Source organism: Clavelina lepadiformis, chromosome 9 (assembly GCF_947623445.1).
Source record: "Clavelina lepadiformis chromosome 9, kaClaLepa1.1, whole genome shotgun sequence".
Lineage (NCBI taxonomy): Eukaryota > Metazoa > Chordata > Ascidiacea > Aplousobranchia > Clavelinidae > Clavelina > Clavelina lepadiformis.
The window spans coordinates 9,860,706-9,885,503 of NC_135248.1; the positions used below are offsets into that span (position 1 = coordinate 9,860,706).

The following is a 24,798-nucleotide window of genomic DNA, read 5'->3' on the forward strand; positions in this document are numbered from 1 at the left end:
ATTTTCTTTTTTGATTTGTGGACATTTGTTGACTTCCAATGTTGAAAAGCAGATGACGAAGGTAGCCGCTGGCAGTTGTTATCCATCGTGAGTGACTTATGCTCTCCTGTTTGTATGTTAAAGGTTTTTTAGATTTTCCGGAACATTCATCAGCAAATGAGAAGCTAACACTAACAAGCACAATTCGTCACTGCGGAAACTGTTGTCTACCATTTTTTCCTTTTTTTTGTCAGAAAACCATTGTGTTTTTTCTTTTATTTACTCCTGACTTCCTGCCTGTGTTAACAGCTGTAGTGTCCGCCATGACTGAGTACACCTTCTTTAGAGTATCACCGCATACCTCATCAATAATTGTGGAGGAAAGTATTTCCCCTGTAAGGTCTGTGGTAGAACAGACCTTACAGACAAATAGACATCTTGAACAACTTTCTCTTTAACATCACTGAAAGCTGGTGCTTTCCGGATAAACTTTGGATTTGTTTCACTTAAGCGCTTACTTTCAAAATAATAGTGATTCAAAACATCCATGTTGGTAGGCAAAACATTGCCAGCAAGCTTTTCATATTTATTTTCATATTGACTTGTAGGCAAAATATGTCAAAATTTTGGTTTTTCTCAAATAACTTTTTTTCTAGAGCAAAAATGCAATTAAAATGTATTGAGTGTTATAGGAAACCAGCCATTCTGCATCTTTTAACACCTTGATTGTGGCTTTAGCTCAATCGGTTACCAAGATATCGCCAAATTAGAAAAATGCACTCCCACTGAAACTTCAACAAGGGGGTGCAACCTCAAAATGACATCATAAATTAAAATAAATTCAAATTCTTTCATTGTGTCCAAAATACGGCCTAGGGAGACCCCAAGCTTTTTTAAATTCCAAAATGGTGAAAAAATGAAACATCCTACTATGTATGCATAAAGATGTTAGTCTTCAAAGAGAGTAAGTTGTGATAAATATATCACTTAATATAATATAAAATTGTGTACGACATAGAATTCTCGTCTATCGAATCAGCGAAGCATAACACTGCGTGACGTAATCGATGCTTCCCTCTTACTGTGCGTGCATTTTGATTCATTCAGTCTCTTTTGGTTTTTACGTTCAACGCCGCAACATGTCTTTGTGCTGTTGCTGTCACAGTGTTCTATCTTGATGTATTCGTTCAAAGAAGCTTCAAATATAATCAGATTATACAGTGGTCATTCCTGCGTCATTATTGCTGAAGTCTATCAAAGTTCACTGTTAAGTAATACACAAGGAAACAGACTTTGTAGTGTAAGTGGGTAAACCTTACAGGTTAAGGGACCATAAACCACTTTTCATTACAAAGTCATTAATCGACCATATTTAAAAATCACTGCAGGATCTGTTATCCTGTGAAAATGTAGGCTTACCCAGAAGTTTTCTATGAAATTTATCGCATACTTTTTGTATGCGGTTAGCGAAAGTTTTAATAATAATTAATCAATTTATTTCGCGGCAGACTGGTAGCTAACAATTCCTGTAATTTTTGTTGCATCATATATCGTCTGAAATACTGAAATAGTAAACAAAACTAGACTAGTTTTCAACTAGCCTATCTCCGGCAGATGCGAGTCTCTTGGTGAGACAGAAAACCATCTATCCTATCGTTTATCGACCTATCCTCCTGATTCAAACCTGCAGCAAGCTAAATACTCAACCACCAAACTAAAAAACCTAAAGAACCACCACTTACACAAACGAATTCTATGTCACCGGAAGCAGAGTTTTTAACACCAACCTGAAAAAATTTAATATCAGCAGACGGAAAACTGCAAATTTTCATCACTTATCTTAAGAATTGTAAGTTTTCTGTAGGGCACCGACGCGAAAGAGAAGCCCAAGGGTTGCCATTCTGCGAAATGTTTGCTGGTATATATCTTAACATCAAAAACTTTATGATACAGGGTAATTCATGCGATTATCAACACTAGATCTATTTGGCGCTTTATTATATTAAAGCAAAGGCCTGTAGCGCTTGGTCTCGCCTGCCACTTGAAAATATCCATATTTTCGTCTTTATTTTTAGGGCAGAGATTCGTATTTTGGGCATTTTGACACCTTTAGTATACCATTTTGTACCAAAGAAATACCAAAATTAAGAACATGCAGATAGTGTCTTGTTTTTTTGAGGAACATTGGTTGCATTCTCCTGTTCTGCACTGTTTAAGCTGGTATTCGTCTTTCGTTTCCTAGTCGCCCTTATTTTTGAGTTGAGAACGATGGCAACCCTGTATTGTCGCTATATTATGCCCCTGGTAAAGGTTACTCCAGGTCCAAACATATGTGACCGGAATTGCTTGCAATGTAACTTAACGTTTCTAGATTAAAAAACAGCAACAGATGTTAAAATTGGTATTAACACGTAATTTTGAAAACACACTTGTTAACATTTTAAAATAATCACGTAAAAAGTAATGAGTATCGGAACCGACTGAAATGACTCGAAAAAAGTAATTCGGTACAGAGATTCAGTACTTTTTTCTAAAGTACCGACGGTACCGACGGTACCGGTATCGATACTGAAAAGTAACGCGGTAAAGTAATTCGGTGCTATAGTACCACGGTACTGCCCATCTGTGCTGAAAACTCATAATATCATGCAGAGACGTTTCACAACAATTTAAATTCGCATAAAGAATACGATATTTTCCTTTAATTATTAAGGCTACCCGTCAATATTCTGTATCGTTTTTTTCTCCAATATCCTACCTTCAGTCACTTTCTTACGACACATAGCCTCCAGTAGGCCTACGTGACAGTGTGGAGACGTATATTGGGTGAGATATTTGTCTTCACCCAAAGTAGATAATGTACTAACACTACCGAGTTAAGATGGCAGCAAAATGGCTATAATAAACATTTTTCATCTACATGTAGGTCTATCGCATTAGACAACTACATAGCAGTTCCAACCATATAAACAACTGGTGAAGCCCCGGAGGATTTTACAGAACACTAAAATCTATATGACTTGCTTTCAGAATTGCTTTAAAGCTATAGATCGATTATGGCCATAAATAAACCATAAATAGCCGCAAAATCATACGCATAAACTATACAAATAGATAATAATGACAGTAAATTTGCTAACCAGTGGTCTCATTATAAGCTACTGGAAATTGCACAAAGCGCCGGGCACATAATTGTGCGACCGAGTTAGATACCCAGTGCCGCTAACTGTTGTAATGCCCTGATTAGCAAGTTGTAAACAACAGTTGCTTTTGTTAAGTGTCCTCATGAACAGTTCCAAACCCGGACACTAATGTAAACAAATCTAAAAACACGTATAAAAATGCTTGTGTCAATCAGAACCTGCTGCACAAAGACAAGCTCGGTAACCGAGGCTCGACCGATAAGGAATTTCCGCCGTGTATAGCTTGCATTAGACAGACTTAAAGAGGTGTAGTTTATTACGTAACATACTAGACTAAATATTTGCTGGGTAAAACTTCTAACTTTGTGGCAAAATTATCTAAACAAATACAAGGAAAAATACAATGTTAAGAAACTATTGCTAAGCAACATTACAAACGGAAGCAATTTTCATTGTCCAGGTATGTTTAATATAAGTTTTCAAGGAGATTTATGGCTATAGAGTAATGATATAATTTATTTGTATTTGCCTCAATATGCTGGGCAAATGCATCAAAATTTGACATTTAACCGACTTTAATGCCTTATTAAAAGAGCTCGCTATACAGTCTCAATGTGATCGGGGGCACTCATTACCAAGCAGGTGAAACGTAATTTCTGTTTACGCAGCATCGGGCGGAATTGTTCAAAGCTACCTCAAGGAATATTAATGACGTTTTTATAGTCGTCGCTCGGTAAAGAATAACTATGATCAAAGCTCTTTCCAAACTCGAAATAATTAAACATTGATAGTCAATTTGCCAAATGTCCACATATACGATCCATATAATTTCAATCTTGTCGGAAAATACAGCGCTAATACCTTATTGACAATAATATTTAAGAAATTTGACTTCGTCATTTTAGTTTTTCGAAACACTTCAGAAAAACCTTCAAGTCAGAGATAAATAAAATTATTAAATTTATAACATATCACAGATTAGATTGAAATCAGTCAGCATGGCTGCGAGATAACCATGATGCAGGGAAGTATTAGCTTTTTAAGTTAACAAATAGTTAAAATAAGGCATTTAAAACGTAGCACGTGTTAAAGATATAGCGTACCAAAGGATACGTCTGACACAAGGCAGTTTTAGCCGGTAGTAGCAGATATTAAACAAGCGTATCCGGGCAATAAAATTGAGCTTATCATTTGTTTTAAAAGGCTGGTCGACCAAAATGTTATAGACAGTGTAATTACGTAGTTGCCAAGCGAGCATCTCAAACACGGGAGGAGGTTTTTTATTTTAATGCACTATACAAGCACTAGAGAAAAGTTATTTTTCACAGGTTCATATAAAATTTTTCCTAATTTTTTTGTTGGACGCAGTTTAGAATAATTTGGTTCTCCAGTCCTTTGATATACGTTAACCCAGGAGTCCGCAAATACTTTTTGGTGCGACCTTTAAAAAATAGTTCTAAATTCTCGCGACCCAAGCATTTTGTGAGCATATAATTTTGTGGAAGATACTATGTAATTAATATCGTAGTTAAGACTGCTATCGACACTAGCTATTTTATTGCACAAAATTGTGTGAAACTTAGCACATAAAACCGTAAAGTACAGTAAATGAATACATTTATTTTACGTAATGAGAACTTTGTGTTGAAAACAATAAACATTAAATAAATATTACTTAAAATATTTCGCGACCCAGACTGGAAGGTCTCGCGACCCACTATTTGCGGACCCCTGCGTAAACCTACAGATAAACCTATACGCGCTACTGTTCTACCGAGCACTTCGCCAATAAGCATTTTAAAAAGGTTTTAGCATTTTATCGCAGCAAATCGTACATTTGAAACTATTTCTATCGTCTGTTTTTTGATCGAACTTGAAAACTATAATCGCATACTAACCGAAATCTACCATTTAATCTAAATATAGTCGCAATGCAACGCTCCGCAATCAGTATCCTTAAAAACCTATTTTTGTTTGACTTTTTTACAACTCTTTCGTCTATCTGAAAGGTCTGCACCTGCAATGAAGCAGTTGTTCTTATTTTATATTACAAATTAAAACAAAGAGATGCTTAAATTAAATTCCAAAGGCCAGAAATGATTTGCTTTTTATAAAAGAATTTTTAATGATAAAAAATTAATAACGTAACCGAAATTACTATCTGTCTGTTCTTCATTATGAAAGATCACTTACAACTCATAGAATACGGTAAAAAAATTTAAAGTCATAATAGAGCAATCACAATACAGAATAGGGCTTTGCAGCTATAGCCTAAAGGTTTTAAAAACTAAGGCTATTTTATGTCTGTGGCTGGATCTGCCTTTGGTCCTATTACGGACGTATATCAACAGGGAAACCTTCAACATTTCCAAGAGAATTGTCGGTATAATGGTGAGCTATAATTTTGTGTAGGTATATCAAAATGATTCCTTTTAGCACTTTCAAAACACTATTTGACATAGTTAATATTAAGTAGAGCAAATCACCATACATTTACGTAATGTTCTCTACAGGTTGTTTTTGGTGAATGCTAGCAACTTTGTCTGGGCATTTACTCTGACCTCAGTCATGTTGTAGCGCAAAATGTATGGAACGTAAAAATTATAAGAAATACCACGATGGTTAAGTTTATCTTTTAGTCAAGTATAAGCCTATAAGTTTAAGCAGATTACAATTGGCTACCAAGTTGACAAAAGTTGACATGGTGCCAGAAATAGCATAGCTGTCTTTAAGTCTTTCCAATTTGCTTCACTCAGTTAACATGTAGTTGATTTTGCAATATAGTTGTCTTTTATGGCTCCCAAAATTTTCATCAAAGGCCGCATGATTTCAAAATAAGGTTTAATTTACAGAAAGGATTCCACCTAGTTTTAATATGATGCAACAAAGTGAGCAGAAGAAAAGTGTAGACAGACCACAGGTAAAAGAACAAGCGGTTATCGTATACTGTACTGCTATTTTGCCATTTACCTGCATACGCTTACAGACTTATAGACCCTTAAAGAGAGTATTATAGAAACATTTGTAACCTACACTAGGCATAATCTGGGGTTATACTAGATATTTACCGGTTAGGTACTTTATATGTGCAATATGATCAAATATGATCAATATGATCAATACATTTTCATTCTTTAAATACAGATTGCTTTGAGGAAATATGGAAAAGCATCGAAATCTATAAATAAGATCAAACTGTCTCGAAATGCTTCCATAAACAGCTGGAGTGGGTACCAGCAGCATTATTCAAATATGTCCACACACAGCCTTCCCATGCAGCAATATTATTCCGTTGATGCTTCCATCTCCTCCACACCTTATCCTTATTTTACAGTTCCGTGTCCTAATGGCACTATTTCTGCCAATGGACTGTTGAATCATTTCAGAATCGAAGATACGACGCAAGAGGAGCTTTTTCATGGCAATTGCCATAACTTTCAAAACAGCCAACAAGACGGAAGTGACCTCAGTGATAATGACTGCGTAGCACCACTCTATCCGTGGATGAAACAACAGGGTATGTATCAATTGCTGGAAATCTGTTACATGTTACCATATACATGTCAGTGAGGTCAGGTGTTGTATATGTCCAACACATAGCTCCGTTAAAAATCAGATCTTTATGACAATTAAGATTAATTGTATTTGTTTTTTAATCAATGCGTTGCTTGTCGGTGTGGTGTAGGTTTGTGCCACATGATAATATGTTGGACGAGCTGCCGATAATCTTGAGAAAGATATTTGCGTAAAAAGTAACAGTTTTAAACAGATTCTATGCAAGAAAATTCACTTGCAGACATACGAAAAGAATTTAAAACATTGCCGTTGTTATATAGGTTCACATAGAAGACGTGGAAGACAAACGTACTCCAGATATCAAACACTCGAACTAGAAAAGGAATTTCATTTTAATCGTTATCTCACTCGAAGAAGAAGGATTGAAATCGCTCACACCCTTGGACTCAGTGAAAGACAGATAAAAATTTGGTTTCAGAACCGTCGAATGAAATGGAAAAAGGAAAACAAAACTCTGCCATGTACAGGCGCAGAAAAACCCTTATCCAACAGCTCCAACACCTGAGCGTTATTATTTTTATAATCTTCAACAAAAAGTACAATGAGACCTTCAATGTTTAACTATAATAGACAAGCAACTGGTTATTGCTTGACAATGCTTTACGAAGGTATAGCACGAGACTAACCTAATTTTCCTCAATATCAGCAGCACGTTCAAAACTGAAAACATACTTAAACTGAAATCATATGGTCCAGGTTTTATTTTGCGTTTCATCGCTATAGCCAGGGTTGCCATCAGTCTCAACTCAAAAATAAGGACGACTAAAAAACGAACGAGGAATACCACCTTGAACAGTGTACAACAAGAGAAAGCAACCAATGTTCCTAAAAAAAAACAAGACACTGTCTGCATGTTCATAATTTTGGTATCTCTTTGGTACAAAATGGTATCGTAAAGGTGACAAAATGTCCAAGATAAGGACAAAAGTGCCCACCTCCGCCCTAAAAATAAGGACGAAAGTGAAAATAAGGACATTTCTTAGAAATAAAGACAAACATATTTTATAAGACACGGACCTTTAAAATAAGGACAAATCTTAGAAATAAGGACGGTATGGCAACCCTGGCTATAGCGTACATACGGTACACATTTAAGTTTCACCAAACTATTTTGATATGTGATTTTCAAAATATTGTATAAATTGCGTAACATAAAACAACCTCATGAGTTATTATGCCGTATGTCTCCCTTAATAGCTTTATGAAATATTTCATGTGAATTCCAATTGTTAGAAATAGCTGTGTTTGCTGAAATTTATATTGTATTTATAGTCATAATAATAATAATAATCTTCAGAACAATCAAAAAAAGTTTTTTGCCATACCTATTCCCATTAATCTAAACATACGGTGTGGTTATGGTCGACAACATGTTTGCTTAAATGATTTTTCGCACGTCATTAAAAAAGATAACAAGTTACGGTAAGCAAGCTATCGAACTACATCAGTCAGTCAATATATTAATAACGTTTAAAAACTATACGTGAATTTCCTGACAATATAAGCAAAATCCATGAAAGCTGGTATTGGCTTGTTATCTATAACCAAATCATTTAACACATTTACCTCAAAACAGAGAACAATATGCTGTAAGTCGAGTATTGTAATATATCACCACCTGTTATCCCCTGTTAACCGTAATATATGCTAAAGCTGTAAACGATACCAGATTTACATTGGAAAATAAAGTGAACAGTTTAGGAAAGAACCCAATTATTTTTTGTCGTTTCGAAAATCCATTTAAGATTCTTGAGTTGTTTCGTTGTCTGTTCCAGCAAAAACGAAAACGTTTTGATTAAAATCAAAGAAGTCAAAGAAACGCTTTCTGGTTTTAAAGCAACAAAAGGGAACCAGGTAACAAATAGAGATTGATGGAGATCGTTTGTATCTTTCAAACTCTACAACAAACTTGGCCTTCTTATCAAACATGTTGCTTTATGGGGCGACTCAAAGTCTGTTTCTAGATATCAGTTGAAAAGATGTTCGAAATAAACAGAACTTTTTCTGTATTATTTTGAAAGGAACGAATTAAATAAGTCATGAAAGCAAAGTGTCAATTTTCTGCTTACCTCCCACCCTGCTTGGTTTGGTTACATTTTTTATGACTTTTATTCAGCAGGTTTATTCAACTAGCTGCGTTACTGCGGTCTTGTGAGATCAGCACCAATGGCAAGGCTTAGTCCCCAGTGGTGGTCTGTTTCTTAAGATTGCAATCGAAGCGCATAAATGTAAATCTGCAAAGGTGGCATAGAATATAAACCAGTCCATGAATGTGGATGACAGGTTTAGGATAGAAACAGTTTTGTAGAGTTTATCGTGCAGGGTTTATTGCAAGACGCTATCTAGTTAATATATAGTTTTCCAATAATGACCTCTTTTCTGATTGCATTTAATTTAACGGGTGGCTTAAGACGTTAGTACAATCAAGTACCTCTAATAACTAAACCCAATACCGACAGTGAATACGGGGTTGTAAAAATGTCAGAAATGGCGCGCATGTCCCTTCTGAACTTTTAACCTCGAAACTGCGCATTAAAAGATTTGCCGGATAATTAAATGAACGAATAGGCAACGCAATCGAAAAAAGCTATATTTGACTTTCTTAAAATAAAGTTTAAAATAACCGTTACAAAAAGCCTTGAAGAAGATGATGCTTGCAAAATATTTATGACTGCGATTGCATTAAGAAAAAGGTTTTATCTAATACTACGCAACAATAGAGACAGCTACCATGCATATGACCGAAAGAGAGAAGTTAAGTTTTCAGTGATTTTAGTTGGATATATATAGGCTAAATTGCAACAAAAATATACGGTTGCAAGAATTTCCGAGTTAGTTATAGTAACAGAAGATGTTCTGGTATTGTGACATTGTTTGACGTAGGCCTATACTTTGCCATAGAGCTTTTTAGTTTGAGAGTGCCATTCAACATGAACACATGATTATGGCAAAGCTTATTACTGTGCCCACATTTGGAAAACTTGTACTCTATGTAACTAATCTGCAATCAATTGCGGTTGAAAACTTTATCTATCGTTTTCATCTGAATTTACTTAATTGTAAGAAATGCGAATATAGATGACGTAAAGCGATAAAAACACTAACTATGACAAAGTATATTACGACTTGTTTTAAATGGCGGATTAATAACCACTATAAGGTAAATGGTTGAGAATGTTATCACAGAAAAAAACAGGAAATAAAAATGAAAAGATTAGTTTACATCGATAATCACCAACATTTATTTACTGCTGCGATAATCACTCGATATATGTAGTTGTGGTTTCTATATGAGGTTAAAATCATAAGTGGAGAATAGCTTTAATTTAGCAAGTTTTCAGCTTTTATATTTACAAACAAGAGAAGCTAGCTGGGAGAATGATGGCAGCCAGTTGTTAATAAAAACAAGTAAAAAGGGTGAAGTCCGGGAACAAACTTTTTCATTCATATATAGGGTGTACAATACAAGTATATACTCTATGATCTACCGGGACTCGTTTTTACATTTGTATTAAATCTATAGCAGAACTGTGCTTGGGGTTAGTGGCCAAGCTATAGCTGTTATCAGCAAGTTATTGCCATTATTCTATGCACGGTTTAAACGTTTTTGGCTTTTCACGTTTTTTTCGTGTATTACGGCGCATGTTAAAAGAAGTTATAGCATTGTCTTTTGACCCGCCCAAAACATCATGAAAAATAGCTTTCGTTTTTCGTACATTTTCTGTATATTACGCTGTTGGCTTTATACCAATAATTATGATTCTTTTTCAATGACATCGAATTCCTTTCATGGAACCATGACCATAAGTACTAGTTTTCTCTTTATGAATTATACTGTATTACATTAAATATAATGTATTACTAAATTGAACTTTTAAAATATTAAAACAAACTTTTTATGTGTTATGTATTTCAGTACACACTTTCTATACCGTCAAAAACTCTGATTTTAATTACTAAATTTTTAAGCCCCTGATTAATGAATCAAGCTGCAATTGCAAATTTTCATATCAATAGGGGTTTTGTATTCCCAAGTGCACGCAATCTGGAGAGTTTTCTAAATCCTTTCTCCGTCTACAAAGCGGACATTGATGCTTTTAAAGCTTGTTCTAAAACTGCTGGTAACTACGGCCATGTTACAGGCATGACCACGTCAGCCAACGAATCAAAAATGATGTCAACAAAAAACGTTTATGAGAACAACTTTTCTCATGTCACTTCGGGGCAATATTTTCAGGTGATGTTAGTATTTTAAGACGTTTGGAAAATATCATTTGCTTTAGGTCAAACAATTTTAGTTTAATTCTTAATTGCTGCTTAATTCTTAATTGCTTTAATTCTTAATCTTAACTGCTTAATTGCTTAGATTGCTGCAAAAGATTAAGCTACACAACCAAAACACACTCGTTTTTACAGTAAACAAAAATGTGTTGGAGCTTTCAATATTGTAATACAACGTTTAGTTTCTCAAAATATAGTAAGAATTTCTTAAGCAGTTTATGCAGTTTATTGTCACGATGTATTTTTTTCAACTAAAATTCAATGTGAAAGGGCAGAGCTAAACGTTTTCAATTAACGGAATGGCAAAAATATTGTTAAAGTTTAGTAAAATGTTGTCAAATTTATAATTAGTATATGATATCTTTATATAGTCATTCCAAGTTTCACAGAATATTTAAATGTACAAACTATACTATATAAAGGCTTTCAAATTTTGATAGATATAATTAATTATAATGCGAAATATGACTTTCAGTTACAAATAATTTTAGTGTGTATAGCTACAACGCTTTATTTTCCGTTTATATATATAACCTCAATAAGAAGTAAACTTTTTTTTCTAAACTATTTTGCTGAAAATGTATGTTATTTGATCTCACATTAACTTGTACATCATGTATTTAAAAATATTATGAAATTGTTTTAAAACGTGCAGAACGATTTGTGGAAGTGTCAAATCGAGAACAGTGGAACACACAAGGCAGATTGCAACAGAAATGAAGGCCAAAATTTCATTTTATCGCAGCAACCTTGTACTTCAAGCTACATTTCTAATTCTACCTTCAATAGGGAACCTAAGAGAGAAAAGGGATCATCAAAACAGCAGGAATTTACACATAAAGCAATCATTTATCCATGGATGAAGAAAGTTCACAATAGTCAAAGTAAAGTTTTTTTTTCAGTTTTCCTTTTGTACTATAAACCGTATCGCATTAAATGCAACTCACAGAGGGATGTTTGTGATTTTGCTTGGTTATCGTATATATTACAGCAGGCCTATATAGGCTATAACTGAATGCAAAACTACCACGATTTGAACATGTCTACATGCTATCCTTCATCAAAATGTAACATGGGGATGACAAAGAAGTCATCGTTTGCTTTCATATTTATATTCAGATTTTTCATCTTTCATCATTTACATCAATTTTGTACAAGATTTCTGTATTACACTCTGATTAACAGCAGACACATGTTAGAAACTTGTATTACTTTTAGTTATATATACAGTATATGTATATATATTGAAAAGCAAAAACAAATATCCTGAACATCTTTGCGTTAGTTGCACATGTTATACAAAATCTTGATATTCTTTATAATAAGTCAGATTCAATCCTCTCTAAGTTACATCACTTTTTTATTTTTTGCCTATTAATTCTGAATAGTTCAAAGTCATTTCTATATTGCGACTATAATGTTTTTAATGTTTAAATATGACAATAACTTATTCAATATGTTTGGTAACTGTGCAGTGTGCATATAATATTTGAAATTGTCTCATGCTTATTACATAAGGATACGTTGCATGCATATTCATTGTACAAGCATACTGGCCATATTTTAGTTGTTTGGTTTTTGATCAATGCAGGTACATTAAGGTATTTATTTCAGGCTGCACACAAGTTGTGCCAAAGACGGACTCACGTTTTTTTGAAACTAAAATCTTGCAAATGGTGATTTCAAGACGTTTCACTTCATTCTAAGCAATAATAAACCATTTTCCATTATTGTATTTAACAACACAGATGAACCTCTTGATCCTTCAAAGCGCACGAGAACAGCCTACTCACGTTACCAAACGCTCGAGCTAGAAAAAGAATTTCATTTCAACCGCTACTTGACAAGAAGACGAAGAATAGAAATCGCTCATTTACTTTGTCTCACGGAAAGGCAGATAAAAATCTGGTTTCAAAATCGAAGAATGAAATGGAAGAAAGATAACAAAGAGAAAGCCGTCCCTGCATAATTATATCTGAACTGGACAAGTTTCTTCTTCATACATTTAGCCGGATTTTTTCCAGTACATAACCACCATTAAAGGAAAAAGTTTTCTACAACCAACAGGTCACTTTGATATTTTCAGATGCACATTATATTTATAAAAGTTTCGTTCACAATTACATCGAAGTTTTGCGTACTAAAAATCATCTAAATTTTTCAAGTACTCTTTTGCTTGTTATTTGCTGGTCAATTCTTCTTTAAACGTTACGGTCTTTATGTACGCTTAGTTTACATGTATGTACAAGTGTAGGCTAATATAACCATTGTAATAAAAGTAATAGGTTTAAGTATTGACTGAAATTTATTATGTCACGATATTTTTTCCTGTCGCCACGAAAAAAATGTTTTTTCTAAAACTGTAGGCTGTTAGTAACAAAACTAGGTTTCATTCTGAAAATATCTGTAACGTAGATTAGTGAATAATGATTGGAGCGAATAATGAGTCGTAGCCATAATTAAACAACCAAAGCAAAAGTAAACACAAGCAGAGTGTGTATAACTGCATTATGTGGGTGTATTAATACCTGTTCTTGCGGTGAAACCTACATTATCAAAACCAAAACAAACTGTGCCATGCAAAACATATGGACAACCATTATCCAGCCAGCCAAAAAGTTAATAACAAATGCGAGCTATCAAAACTATACGGTATACGACCGTCCATTCGGTGTGACCTCTCGTCAAAGGGATGTTGATTTTCGTTGAATGTCACTTGTCGCAGCAGAGAATATTCCCATTTTGGGTTAAAACGGCGCTGACAGCAGTACAACACGTCAAAAGCTGTACATTCCTTCTGAACATAATCACGATTTCCATTACTAGAGTGCACTGTATAGAGTTGAACGGTTGCGTTGCTAAGCTGACTCCAATCAAATGTTGAGTTTCATTCTTACATTACGCTATGAATATGTTGTTAAGTTGTTCCTGCTCCACGACTGCGGACTTCATATTATTTTATTGGCAAATATCCTTTGCAGAAGCACTGGCGTAACTTGATGTGGAGAGACGCCTCAAAAAAAGTGTCTGTGTGTCTCCTTGTCTTAAAGGCTCAAAAACCTACTGTGAATAAAGCAAAATACAAAAAGGACTTTTTCGGAAAATAACGTAACCTACTGTCGCCATCTAGCGGACTGGGTGGCGAACGCTACAATATCAGTTTGCTAATGTTACTGCTACCATGCTAAATCTGTCAGATATCAGTCAAGAAAATGACCTAATCGGTTATAGCTGTTGCTGTTCTGTTACTGAAGGTAGAATCTACTAATCTCCGTGCCACGCAAATATATACTCATCAGGCGGGAACAATTACTTGCATTCTGCAACGGTTCAGGCCACTAATATCGATGTTTTATCTACCACGCTTCTTAAGAACAATTATGCATAGCAATAAATGCGTATGCATGGTTGTGAAAAAACATACTAACGATCAAACACCCGAACTCATCTCAGCGGCAGAAAAGGCATAGTTATAAAAGTGTAAAAGCGAAGTAAAACGGCTGAAGTTTTAGTAGTTTTTCTGTAATTCTTTGCTCCTCTCTCGTAAAAATAAAGTATTTGCCTTTCATATGAAGGTTGGCCTCCCAGGTTGGAACCACAGGACCACTTTTCATTGGACATCTAACGGCAAAATAATAGGGTTAGCCGTTTAAAGGAAAATACCAAAACATGCCTAAAGTAGTTTTTGCCTAACTTACTGTATTATGAAGTATTTGTTTAATCTTTCGGTGTAACATTGAGCACTATTAAGTATAACATCAATATTTTTCAGTTATATTTCGCAAACAACGATTTCCATATTGGCAATTTTATTTAAGTTGAACAGTAATCACATTTCGTAAAAACCGCAAAACTACCAAAAAACTCCTGTTTATTCCAAACACCATGACAAAATGATTGCTTTCATAATCATAGTCACCGCCAAACACGTCGTTTTGGCATGCACTTAGTATAAAACAATCTTCTCAGCAAAAGAAACCAAAGCATAATTTTTCTTGTACAAAAGCGTATATCATGAATCCAACGTACATGGCGACAAACACATAGCCCACAGTACGGTTTAACCTGTAGATCAAAAAGATTTGTCTTGATTGCTTCTGCTTTGAAAGACTAGAAAAATGTTTGTCTTTTACTTATATATGGTGTGCTCGCTAAACTGCTGTTTCTGGTCTCACGTTCAATGCATACGCCGCAACTTTGGTTGTTGGAACGTAAGAGTTTAATTTGATCTATTTCATTGTGCAAACTGCAAAGAGTTTGGTTGGGTTATGTTACGATTGACTTGATAAAACAGATAATAATTTTAACTAATAAATCAGAGTCAACGTTTTACTCTAACGCATCACATAACCTAAATTGTATCACACACATCAAGGCCCACCATAACGAAGTCAGCTTTAAAACGTTTAACTTAAAACGCAGACAAAAATGTGACGTGCGTGCGTGTGTGCGTGCATGTGGTAAAATGTGTGCTGCTGACAACGAAAATAATACTAACCGGAAGCGAACTGCAAAAAACATCAGAAGGCAAATAAGAAGAACCGTCAAAAGAATCAAACCAAACTTGACATGAGGAATGACGGGAATTTGCAGAGGTAAATTGTTGAGGAGACACTAGAAAAGAAAACAGCACTGGCGTAGAAATATGAAAACATTAATAACTTGTTACGTTCGCTGTATGTGAGCAAAAATTTCTTAAAATATACTCACATTTTGCAAAGGTGTCAGAAGCTGCACAGGTTTAGACGTAATGATACTTCCGATCAAGAAAGGCAAACCAAGGCCAAGATTTATGTCGAAAACATTTGAGCCGATGGCATTTGAGACCGCCATATCTCCATAACCTTCTCTAGCGACCAAAACGGAACTTATTGCGTCCTGGATTGAAAACAGAGCAGTTACAGAGTTAATTAAAATCTAATTACCTATAAATATAAGCAGTAAAATGTTTATCTGCTGTAACTAAGCTAAGTAGCTTGCCATATCTTTCGGTTTTACAAACTGTAATGAATCAACTTCAATAAAATTACCCACTGGAACACTGGTGCCAACGGCGATAACCACTAATCCCATGGTGTAAGTGTCTATGTGAAGAAGGCAACCGACTATTTCCACAACTTCCACCATAAAGTAGCTGATACCGGCGATCCACAAAATACTTGCCACAAATGATGCAAGATACCATTTTCTTGTAATTACAGTAATCAGTGTAAGCCGCATACAAATATTGTCAAAAAAATGAACGCAAGTTTCTGATACTTTCCAAAGAAATTACATAGTCAACTGTTATACATATATACCAAAAACATGCTTTTTTATAACACAAAAATTTACACCAAATATACCATTTTAGCACATATTTGTAAACTCTTTGTAATATGACAATCAATCGAATTAATTTTATAATTTCATTAAAATACTAAAAAAAATCTGAACTACCTATTTTCCGGCTTAGAACAGTCTGGAATGGTCCAAGTATAAGCACAAATCCATGGAAAAGAGAGTCCGTAAATCGCCCATTGACCGATGTACTTGGCGCTTGGTACGCAGTGGCTGGAATCCGGCCTACATTTAACAAGCAATTAGGGCAAAATATTGCATGAACGATACCTGCTCCAAGTGTGATAAATCACTTTTCTGGTGGGGGGTGTCTAATCGGAGGTAAGCATGGAAACACTTGAAAAACTTCATTATTTTCTTCTGCTGTTGGTTCGCTGTCGGGCAATGCGCTGTGAACTAAGAGAAAACGACGAAGCAATTGGCAAGACTATTTATTAAGCGTCTGAAATCGGAATGTATTTTTACGAAAATGCTAGTACATACCAATTTCTTCCACAGCAATATTACGAAAATTCTCCATATTTCCCATATTCACTTGCAAATCAGCGTTTTGTTCCTGCATGATATGAGACAATATATGTGAACTGACACACCATTTCACATATGACACTACATTAAAATGACGTAAATGATGATAAAAATATAAAAAAACATTTTATCGCATACCGCTGTTAGTTCGGGCACACCTTCCTTTAAACCAGCCCCATTTTTCTCTTCGGTGTAGCTAACAGTTTCTTCTAGGATTTTATTTTGCTAAAAAAAATAACTCACTGAAATGTTAAGCATCACAGTTTAGGATTTGCGTAACTTATAGCATGTAGAAACTGCTAACAAAACTTAATCAAATTGAAAATGCTGGCGAATTAATATACTTTGCTCTAACAAACGAGATTTGATGTGCAAATTCTGTTATGCGTCCAAACTTCAGGCTGAGAACAATTGTATTATTACAAGGGACAAATGTTACAACGTACAGTAGGCTATATGCATAATAATCCGTAGAATACAAATACTGTATAAACTCATACCCCCTGTTTCTGGTGTCTATTTGATGTTGTTGATGAAGATTTTTCGGCATGTTGTAAACATTTTAATTGTTTTCGTCTTCAGTAAATCAAACAAAATTTATTAAAACTGATATTATTTGAAAAGGGCAAATTTGAACTATGCTGTTCAACCGACCTTAAATGACGTCGAAAGTAGCTGCTAAATTTTGTACGTATGGATGTGTTTTTGCTGACAGCAAGGTCATGATAGGAGGGAGGTGAACCTGGCTGCATGTTTCTGCTGATGCAATTCAACTGACCCGATGACGCTTTATCTTCCAAGTCAACATCCACCGACCAGTTAAGTGCAAAACCTTTGGAACGAACACCCAGACTGGGTTGTGACGAGCAGCAAGCACTGGACTGGAAGTTGTCGTCTTCACCTGGAAGCTCTTTAATTGTCTCCTCGTAACATTTCGTTTCTGAACACTCGTTACAAAGCAATTGGTCGTCCAAAGTTGTCGGTAATTTCTGGCCTGGATTTTGAACGTTTTCGTAATCTTGCTCAATTTCTTTCGTTTCCTTACATCCGACAAGCTCGTTTACTTTGAGTTCTTTGTTTATTGCGCTTGTTGTTGCTTCTTGGCAAACGCAGCAGCAACGATAACAACAATGACAGCAGCAACATCGGCGGTTGGTACAAACGCATGTTTCACTTAAAAAAAAAAGAATTTTGCTCTAGGATTGTTCCTGAATACAAATTGACTACACAGCGGAAAATTATTAAATTTTACTAGCTCTAATAAACCTGCGAGTAATTGGTTTTCTAGCATCTTCCAGCGTCGTTTTAGGCGATGAAGTGCAAGGAGTCTAATTCGGAAAAGCATAATAAAACGTTTAATTTTTGCCATGAATCAATATTATCCAAGTTTTATGAAAACGATTTGTTGAGCAAATAACGGTAAAAGGTTTTAATTTTTGTTTTACTATACAACATCGGTGAAGGTCGAAACAAACCTCATCTATAATTACATTCTGGCTTGTTGCTGCACGATTATCCATGTCATCTGGCTCGCCTTGCTGTTCCACATTGGCTACAGGCGACTCGACGACTTCCTGACTGTTGGGAGATACCTTTCCATTATTATTCGCGTTGAAGCATGAACTGAAGACATACAAGGTTGAAAACTAGCACTAATCTCAAATAGCAGGAAATTATACGAAACTGGCCATTGAGCAGCAGGTAAAACGTAATTACCAGCACGGTAAGCTTTCCATATAATTCATCAACTGTGGGTTATATTTCATTGTGACGCAATAAAGGACGTAGAGCAGGAGTAATAGCAATGACTCCCACCACTGAAAGGTTGCATCCCAGGAAAAAAGTATGAAAATAACGATCGAAAATCCGTAAAATACCGAATCGCGAATTAATGGGCGCCAGTCGATTGTCAAAATCTTAAAAAAGTCGACGTTAAAGAATATTGCTGTTTTCATTGCCAAATACACTCTTGAAAGATACAGAATAGTATAGTTACAGTATTTGATGCTTTGTAACGTCCAAACACATTGTAGTTCACTTAAATTTAGACTACGATTTTTTATATACCTGTAAAACAATTATCAGTTTGCATAATGCGAAAAGTAATTCATTGAACATTTAGCATCTGGCACTCATGCAAAATACAGGAGTTTCAATATAGTAACTCGCATTTAAAACACAGGACATATGTTCTTAGTATGCTTAAAAGCACCATGTGGGCTTATTATTTGTTCCTTTACTTTAAAAAATTTATTTGCAAACAACTTACTTGCCCAGCCAATGCTGATGTAAGAGCAATGATAACCAGCAGGTTAAAAACCGCCGATCTGGCGAAATATTGAGGTTTAAAATATGCTTTATTAACAAAACATGACTATCGTTTTTAGAAAAAAAAACACCAAATCAAAGAAAACCAATCTAAACATACCCTACGATAGTACCGACGCCGACGTCACTTCCTGTTCCCACACCTGCGATGGACGTGAAAAGCTCAGGAGCGGATGACCCAGCTGCCATGAAAGTTGCTCCAGCGACATCTTCGCTAAGATTCAGTTTTTCCGAAATAGCCTCGAGAGACGGCACGAAAAATTCATCACAGATAATTGCAAGAGCTGTTAAATAAAGAATCAAGCCAGGAATTGAATTTCAACTTACGTCTTACATATTTGATCTTATTGAACATATACCGACCAATAAAGAGAAAAAATACGATAAATATGTAAAAGGTGGTCCATAGCGCAGGCAATCCACTTTCCCTCTCCCTTTTACATTCATCATGGCCTTCATTCACTTCTTCTTCATGCCTTGACGTCGTGTGATTTGACAAAGTCCTTTAGACAAAGCTTTTATCAATTAAACTGACATTAATGCATTCCTGTCTAAATGTGTGTCGTGGACTGATTGTAATAAGAAATGGTTCGGCAAAAAGTTTGCAGACGAGTATAAGAGCCGGTTCTTCGAAACAGTTCGCGATGAAGTGCTAGCCTATAGGTAGCCTGAAAATACGAAAAACGTGCAGCAACAAGGGTCGTAACACATGTGAAAATGAAAATGGGGATCCATTATTACTACACTCATCACCGGGACACGTCTTTATATTAAGAAGAGAATAAGTTTGAAATGGATAATTCCATCCGAACAATAACTTCCCATATCTTCTCTTATCCATACTTAACTATTAACGGTCTTGATCTTACTCCAGTTGTTAACGAACCTTTTCAAATTTTTTTGCATTTGTTTGCATGGAGTCTTAAGGTGAGGTGCAAGTCCACAAACAAGTTGACTTTAAATCAATCAATTAATAAGTATAACGGAAATTTGTTTGAGTAATATGTAATGGTTAAACAGTCGCTCATATGGATTGCATAATTGCTGCTAAATATGACGGTTAGCAATTATGACGTCACGACGTAAATTTAACGCGCTTGAAGATTGGCTTTTGGATCAAATCAATTAGTTGCTGTTGATGTTAATTTTCTGCATAGAAATGCAGGAGGTGACAGTGCATGTAGACTACTATAGCGAAGTATTTGCGTCTTTATTGCATTTACCTGTAGCAGACTACGCTGGCGAGCAGCAACAACCAAGAGTAAGCTCAGTCAGCTATAACTTAGCATCTACCTTGACCAGTATAAAATCACCAACGGTAATTTATGTTAGGTTTATTGTTAACCCTAGATAATCCTGTTACGCACTTAATTACGCTTTAACCAAACATATTTCTTGTAACCAAAACAAAACGTTCCATTCATACTTGATGCAAACATCACCATGATGCACAATATTTTCATATTTTTGCAATAATTGCTTAACCATTACATGATACTGAAAAATTCTTTATGTGGTGTATTTACTGACGACTACCAGATTGATTTAAGACCAAGTTGTTTTTGTACTTGCCACTCACTTTAGTTCTTTGACGAAATTAGTATTATGGATGCTCAACCGCCCATAATCACACCTGTTGTAGCATTACAAAGCCCAAAACCGACACCGATGTACACTACGTGGTATTTTAATGCGATAGGTGCTGAAGAATAAGATGACCACAATTGCATAAGAATGAAAAAACTACTTCCCGTTACCCAGTGCAAAGACATGTTTACCTTAAATCAAAAGGTATGATTAACTGAATAAACCGGTAATAGGATTTTGAAAGAAATTTCTCTGGTAAGGTACTGGGATTATTACAAACAACATGTCCCAAACTTGATAGTTATTGTGAGGTTTGGCAAAAATGGGACGTCATAGAAAATCATGGTGAGTGACGAGACACTTTTGTTTGCAGTGAAGTAACTAATAGGAATTCCGCATCGATTGCGAGTTCATGCAAAGATAATAAACAACAGGTAGCAATTAAGTCGGACACTAGATTATGTTGACTGATTCATTGTATAGATAAACAGCACAATTTGTATACAACTATTACCGGGAGAAGTCCATTTAAGCTATTCAGGGTATAATTGAAGTTAGACAGAAAATTTAGATTAGGTTTAGACTACTGTATGTTATAACATTCACGTTAGGTTAACAAGAAACCTTGAAAAATAGCTTTGAATGTACGATTTTTTTCGGTGAAATAGTGACAGCTAAAAACTATTCACTGAGTAAAAATGATGCTTGTATCTTATCACCATTTTACAAGTAGCAGAATTGTTAAAAGAATTTTACAGCTTCCTGATGTTACAGGGGGGTGGGGGCGATAGAAAAATTTGTGCACTTATTTCCGTTTGGGAATTGACACTGAAAAAAAGCAAGCAAGTGTCGTTCTCAAGCATCATGATGTTTTTTCGACGAGTGTGTCACAATAACCATCCATCATACGTCCTATTCTTGAAAATTAGTGTTTAGGCACAGATATATATAAAAAGTGTTTTACCAGTTTATTCAGTGAATAGTACTCTTTGATAGAGGATCAACAGTAGGCACACTGTAATACAGTAATGTCATTGCTTATATCATAAACTATGCACCTGTTTAAAAGCTGATATGTGCAAAACTTTTTCGTGGCTTCATATACTTCAAGCCGGGTAGAATGTTGTACTAGGTCTTGCATTGAGTCGGCAGGGTTGCTTTTTTGATCAAAAGATTGTAAATTGTCGGTGTTTCCATCCATCAACTCGCTGTTGACGTTGGACGTGTCAATGGAAATGTCGTTTGTTACTTGCCGATTGTCTTCAGAATATTGTGGATTCGACAAGACTTCATTGGTCTGTTGAATGCTGTGGCGATTATGCGATAAAACCGAACGTCGGGGTCTGGATAGTTGGTTCCCAAAATACTTGGGTGAAGAAGTTCCGGATTTCAAATTCCAATCCTCCGTAGTTTCTACTACAATCATACCCGGATCCTTGCTGAATATTGGAAATCTTTTTAACGACTTGGTACGACCAGTAATCTTCAAATCACCATTTTCCCGTAATTTGTTAGGTTGTTTGTATGCATCGTGTACGCTTTGAAAGAACTTCCCCGATGTATGTTCCATCCAAAACTGAAAGTGTAGCCCAAAAGCAAAAATCGCAGCAACAAATATAACAAGAAGACAGGCAACTTTAATAGCACTTGTTTGAAAGTGGCTTTTGAATTTTCTGCCACCGTTTTTTTTCTTGTGGCATTCCATTCGCGACCACCCACAGGAACACTTTCGTTTTTGTGCTAAACGGTGGCAGTTTGTCGCATCGCATAAATTTCAGCAAAAAACATTTCCATCTTTGACTACTAAACACACACATATGATGCTCCCATTAATTATTTTATCTAACAAGACCAAAATAGTAATAATATATAGAATAACATATATATAAGCCAATTATTTATTAATATTTATGCTTGTAAGTCAGCATAACAGTAAGAGCTAAATCAACTGTTGTTCCAGTGAATACTTTAAACAATTTTGATGAAGCTGTATGTTCATGATAAAATCTTTTAAAATACTTTTTTAACTTTTAGACTAACTACAATTTAAACCAAATACTTAATAATGAGCTGTAACCTGTAAGTCTCATAAATGATCTTTATGAAAACGATGAACATTTCCTAATACTTAGGCTTACGACTACTGCACAGACAGCACTGCAAGTAAACGTTTTGGACGAGTAAGCTACACTTCACGTTGACAAGTTAGTTATTACCTATTTATACAGGTTTTACCTTTTAAAATATTAATTAAAGAAGCCTTACGTAATATTACTTAGTGTGAACTATTATAAAAGTTGAACGAACGCTTGCTATAGGGCATAGGCTTTACAGCACTGTATAGTAAGATTCTCACTGCTCGATCTCATTAAAGATATTAAAACGAAGGTGTTTAATAATAGTGGAAAATAATTTATTTAAAGGCCAACTCTTTACAAGACAAGGAGCATTCGATCTTTTTCGCCAACTATCACATACAGGCAAGCAAATGTGCTGTTATATTTATACTTTGAAAGCTTTTACAACTTTCTGTACTGTATATTTCACAGAGAAATGGAAAAAATTGGTTTTTTTCCTTCCCTTGGATAAAGAAGCGCATGAAACCAAACCAGTCTCCTCTGGTCTAATCTTCATAACTAATCACCAAACTCTCCACAACCTCAGACAAAAGTTGATATATTAAACTACACTGCTTTTTAACAATTACCCACAACCATTAACCTATTGAACTATTGTGCAAAGTCGGCAAAGCTTGATTAGTACCACGCGCGAAATTACTTGACAGTGTCTTAACACCCTTCATCGCAGAAGCGTGACCTTAATTACCAAACGAAGTGAATTCTTTGCTTTCCAAAGCGTTTTATTAGAAGGGAACACATTGCAAAACAGATTAAAACAATTAAACTAAATCGACTGCAGCTGTTACCATGCGGTGATTACTTTGTAACTTTATTTTGTAAAACGGGGAGAGACGGGTTTCTTTTGAAATACCGAGAATCGGCGATTACTATACCACAAATGTTAGTAAGAAGCAAAAGCATTTTATTTGACTTTGCATATTTTGCGTCAGTATCTGAGAGTTTGGGTTAAACTGTTGTAAAATACACATAGGATGTTTTAGCAAGAAAAAATTAAAAATTGGGTAAATCATTACTCATTTGCATTCTCATTTGACCGCATTTTATGACTTTTTGTATTTTGTGATTAATGTGTGATTAATTTTAATCTTGAAAAAAATTAAACCTCGAATAAAATTTCAACACTCGGAAAAGAATGAGGTTATTTCCATACATTAAAGGATTTTTCCCCGGCTTTTCAATGTCAAACGAAAACTGTATTACAGTACACGCTTGAGAAAATGGCTTTTCCATATAATGCGTGAACCCTCAAGTAAGTCACTAAACAAGTCAACACGTTCTTGACGTGCTAAAGCTAACTAGCTTATGTGGTTCTGCTTAACACTGCTGACATGTTTGTAAATCAAGTTTAATATGGCTTAGGTTATAATCAGGATAAATCACGCCCAATCACTTGGAGAACCAGAAGCTCTGCAGAAAATGACAGTACATGCAATGGAACCAAATAATTAATACCTAAAGCAAGGAAGAAAACTTACAAAGAGGTGATTTAGTGCTGTTGCCTACATGTATGTCAAGGAAGCGCACTTTGGGTCATGGGTGCCGAGATAACTGAAGAAATGTTTAATAAATGTACTTAAAGGAAAAATTTCCTGTTATAATTGGTGCAACCGTTATTGTTAGCATTTTAAATTATACATATAGCATAGATAATATGTAGGAAATTATTAAATTCGAATTAGGTTAATTAGAAAAAAAATACCCTTTAGGACTAGGTACAGTTCACATGTAGCCTACTTCGTAAATGCTTAAATGACATATATTAATGTCCTGCTTTTTACCGGCGTAAAGATTGGTTATACCGTTTTTCGCGTTACTGATTCAGTAACTTATTTGCGTTACTTATTTGCGGCTCAAGTATGGATTAATTTACTAGCAAGTTAAGTCACTTGTTACTT

General features: G+C 35.1%; 3 protein-coding genes across 4 annotated transcripts; 2 read left to right on the top strand and 1 right to left on the bottom strand.

The window, feature by feature from the left end:
• Nucleotides 1–5,979: 5,979 nt before the first annotated feature.
• Nucleotides 5,980–7,406, top strand: LOC143470805 (uncharacterized). 2 transcript variants are annotated; one of them, XM_076969081.1, is made up of 4 exons: nucleotides 5,980–6,042; nucleotides 6,267–6,348; nucleotides 6,457–6,639; nucleotides 6,959–7,406. In XM_076969081.1, exons 1-4 carry the CDS (start codon nucleotides 5,998–6,000, stop codon nucleotides 7,201–7,203), a joined length of 555 nt encoding a protein of 184 aa, XP_076825196.1. In that variant the 5' UTR covers nucleotides 5,980–5,997; the 3' UTR covers nucleotides 7,204–7,406. The 2 variants fall into 2 exon arrangements, with proteins under 2 accessions (XP_076825196.1, XP_076825195.1); XM_076969080.1 differs by having other exon boundaries at nucleotides 6,267–6,639.
• A 3,212-nt stretch (nucleotides 7,407–10,618) lies between these two features.
• On the top strand, nucleotides 10,619–13,264 carry LOC143471144 (uncharacterized). The gene is made up of 3 exons (XM_076969522.1): nucleotides 10,619–10,935; nucleotides 11,635–11,863; nucleotides 12,728–13,264. The coding sequence occupies exons 1-3, from the start codon at nucleotides 10,678–10,680 to the stop codon at nucleotides 12,946–12,948; spliced, it is 708 nt and encodes a 235-aa protein (XP_076825637.1). The 5' UTR covers nucleotides 10,619–10,677; the 3' UTR covers nucleotides 12,949–13,264.
• Nucleotides 13,265–14,771: 1,507 nt separating this feature from the next.
• LOC143471143 (sodium/potassium/calcium exchanger 4-like) lies at nucleotides 14,772–22,600 on the bottom strand. The gene is made up of 17 exons (XM_076969521.1): nucleotides 21,821–22,600; nucleotides 19,539–19,678; nucleotides 19,276–19,459; nucleotides 19,117–19,174; nucleotides 18,564–18,763; nucleotides 18,323–18,470; nucleotides 18,114–18,175; nucleotides 17,502–18,020; nucleotides 17,348–17,423; nucleotides 16,986–17,072; nucleotides 16,803–16,875; nucleotides 16,613–16,715; nucleotides 16,419–16,544; nucleotides 16,014–16,167; nucleotides 15,690–15,857; nucleotides 15,478–15,593; nucleotides 14,772–15,044 (listed from the first exon to the last, which is right to left on the bottom strand). The coding sequence occupies exons 1-17, from the start codon at nucleotides 22,465–22,467 to the stop codon at nucleotides 14,945–14,947; spliced, it is 2,961 nt and encodes a 986-aa protein (XP_076825636.1). The 5' UTR covers nucleotides 22,468–22,600; the 3' UTR covers nucleotides 14,772–14,944.
• Between the last annotated feature and the right edge of the window lie 2,198 nt (nucleotides 22,601–24,798).

What these genes read in the sequence shown, in the direction of transcription:
- LOC143471143 (XM_076969521.1), bottom strand. Translation starts at nt 22,467, where the DNA reads ATGGAATGCCACAAGAAAAAAAACGGTGGCAGAAAATTCAAAAGCCAC. An exon ending in AGAAAACCAATTACTCGCAG is followed by an intron (nt 18,021 to 18,113) that starts GTTTATTAGAGC and finishes TTTTTTTTTAAG; the next exon opens with TGAAACATGCGTTTGTACCA. An exon ending in TACTTTCGACGTCATTTAAG is followed by an intron (nt 17,424 to 17,501) that starts GTCGGTTGAACA and finishes GATTTACTGAAG; the next exon opens with ACGAAAACAATTAAAATGTT.
- LOC143470805 (XM_076969080.1), top strand. Translation starts at nt 5,998, where the DNA reads ATGATGCAACAAAGTGAGCAGAAGAAAAGTGTAGACAGACCACAG. An exon ending in AAAGTGTAGACAGACCACAG is followed by an intron (nt 6,043 to 6,266) that starts GTAAAAGAACAA and finishes CTTTAAATACAG; the next exon opens with ATTGCTTTGAGGAAATATGG. An exon ending in TCCGTGGATGAAACAACAGG is followed by an intron (nt 6,640 to 6,958) that starts GTATGTATCAAT and finishes GTTGTTATATAG; the next exon opens with GTTCACATAGAAGACGTGGA.
- LOC143471144 (XM_076969522.1), top strand. Translation starts at nt 10,678, where the DNA reads ATGAATCAAGCTGCAATTGCAAATTTTCATATCAATAGGGGTTTTGTA. An exon ending in CTTCGGGGCAATATTTTCAG is followed by an intron (nt 10,936 to 11,634) that starts GTGATGTTAGTA and finishes TAAAACGTGCAG; the next exon opens with AACGATTTGTGGAAGTGTCA. An exon ending in GAAAGTTCACAATAGTCAAA is followed by an intron (nt 11,864 to 12,727) that starts GTAAAGTTTTTT and finishes TTAACAACACAG; the next exon opens with ATGAACCTCTTGATCCTTCA.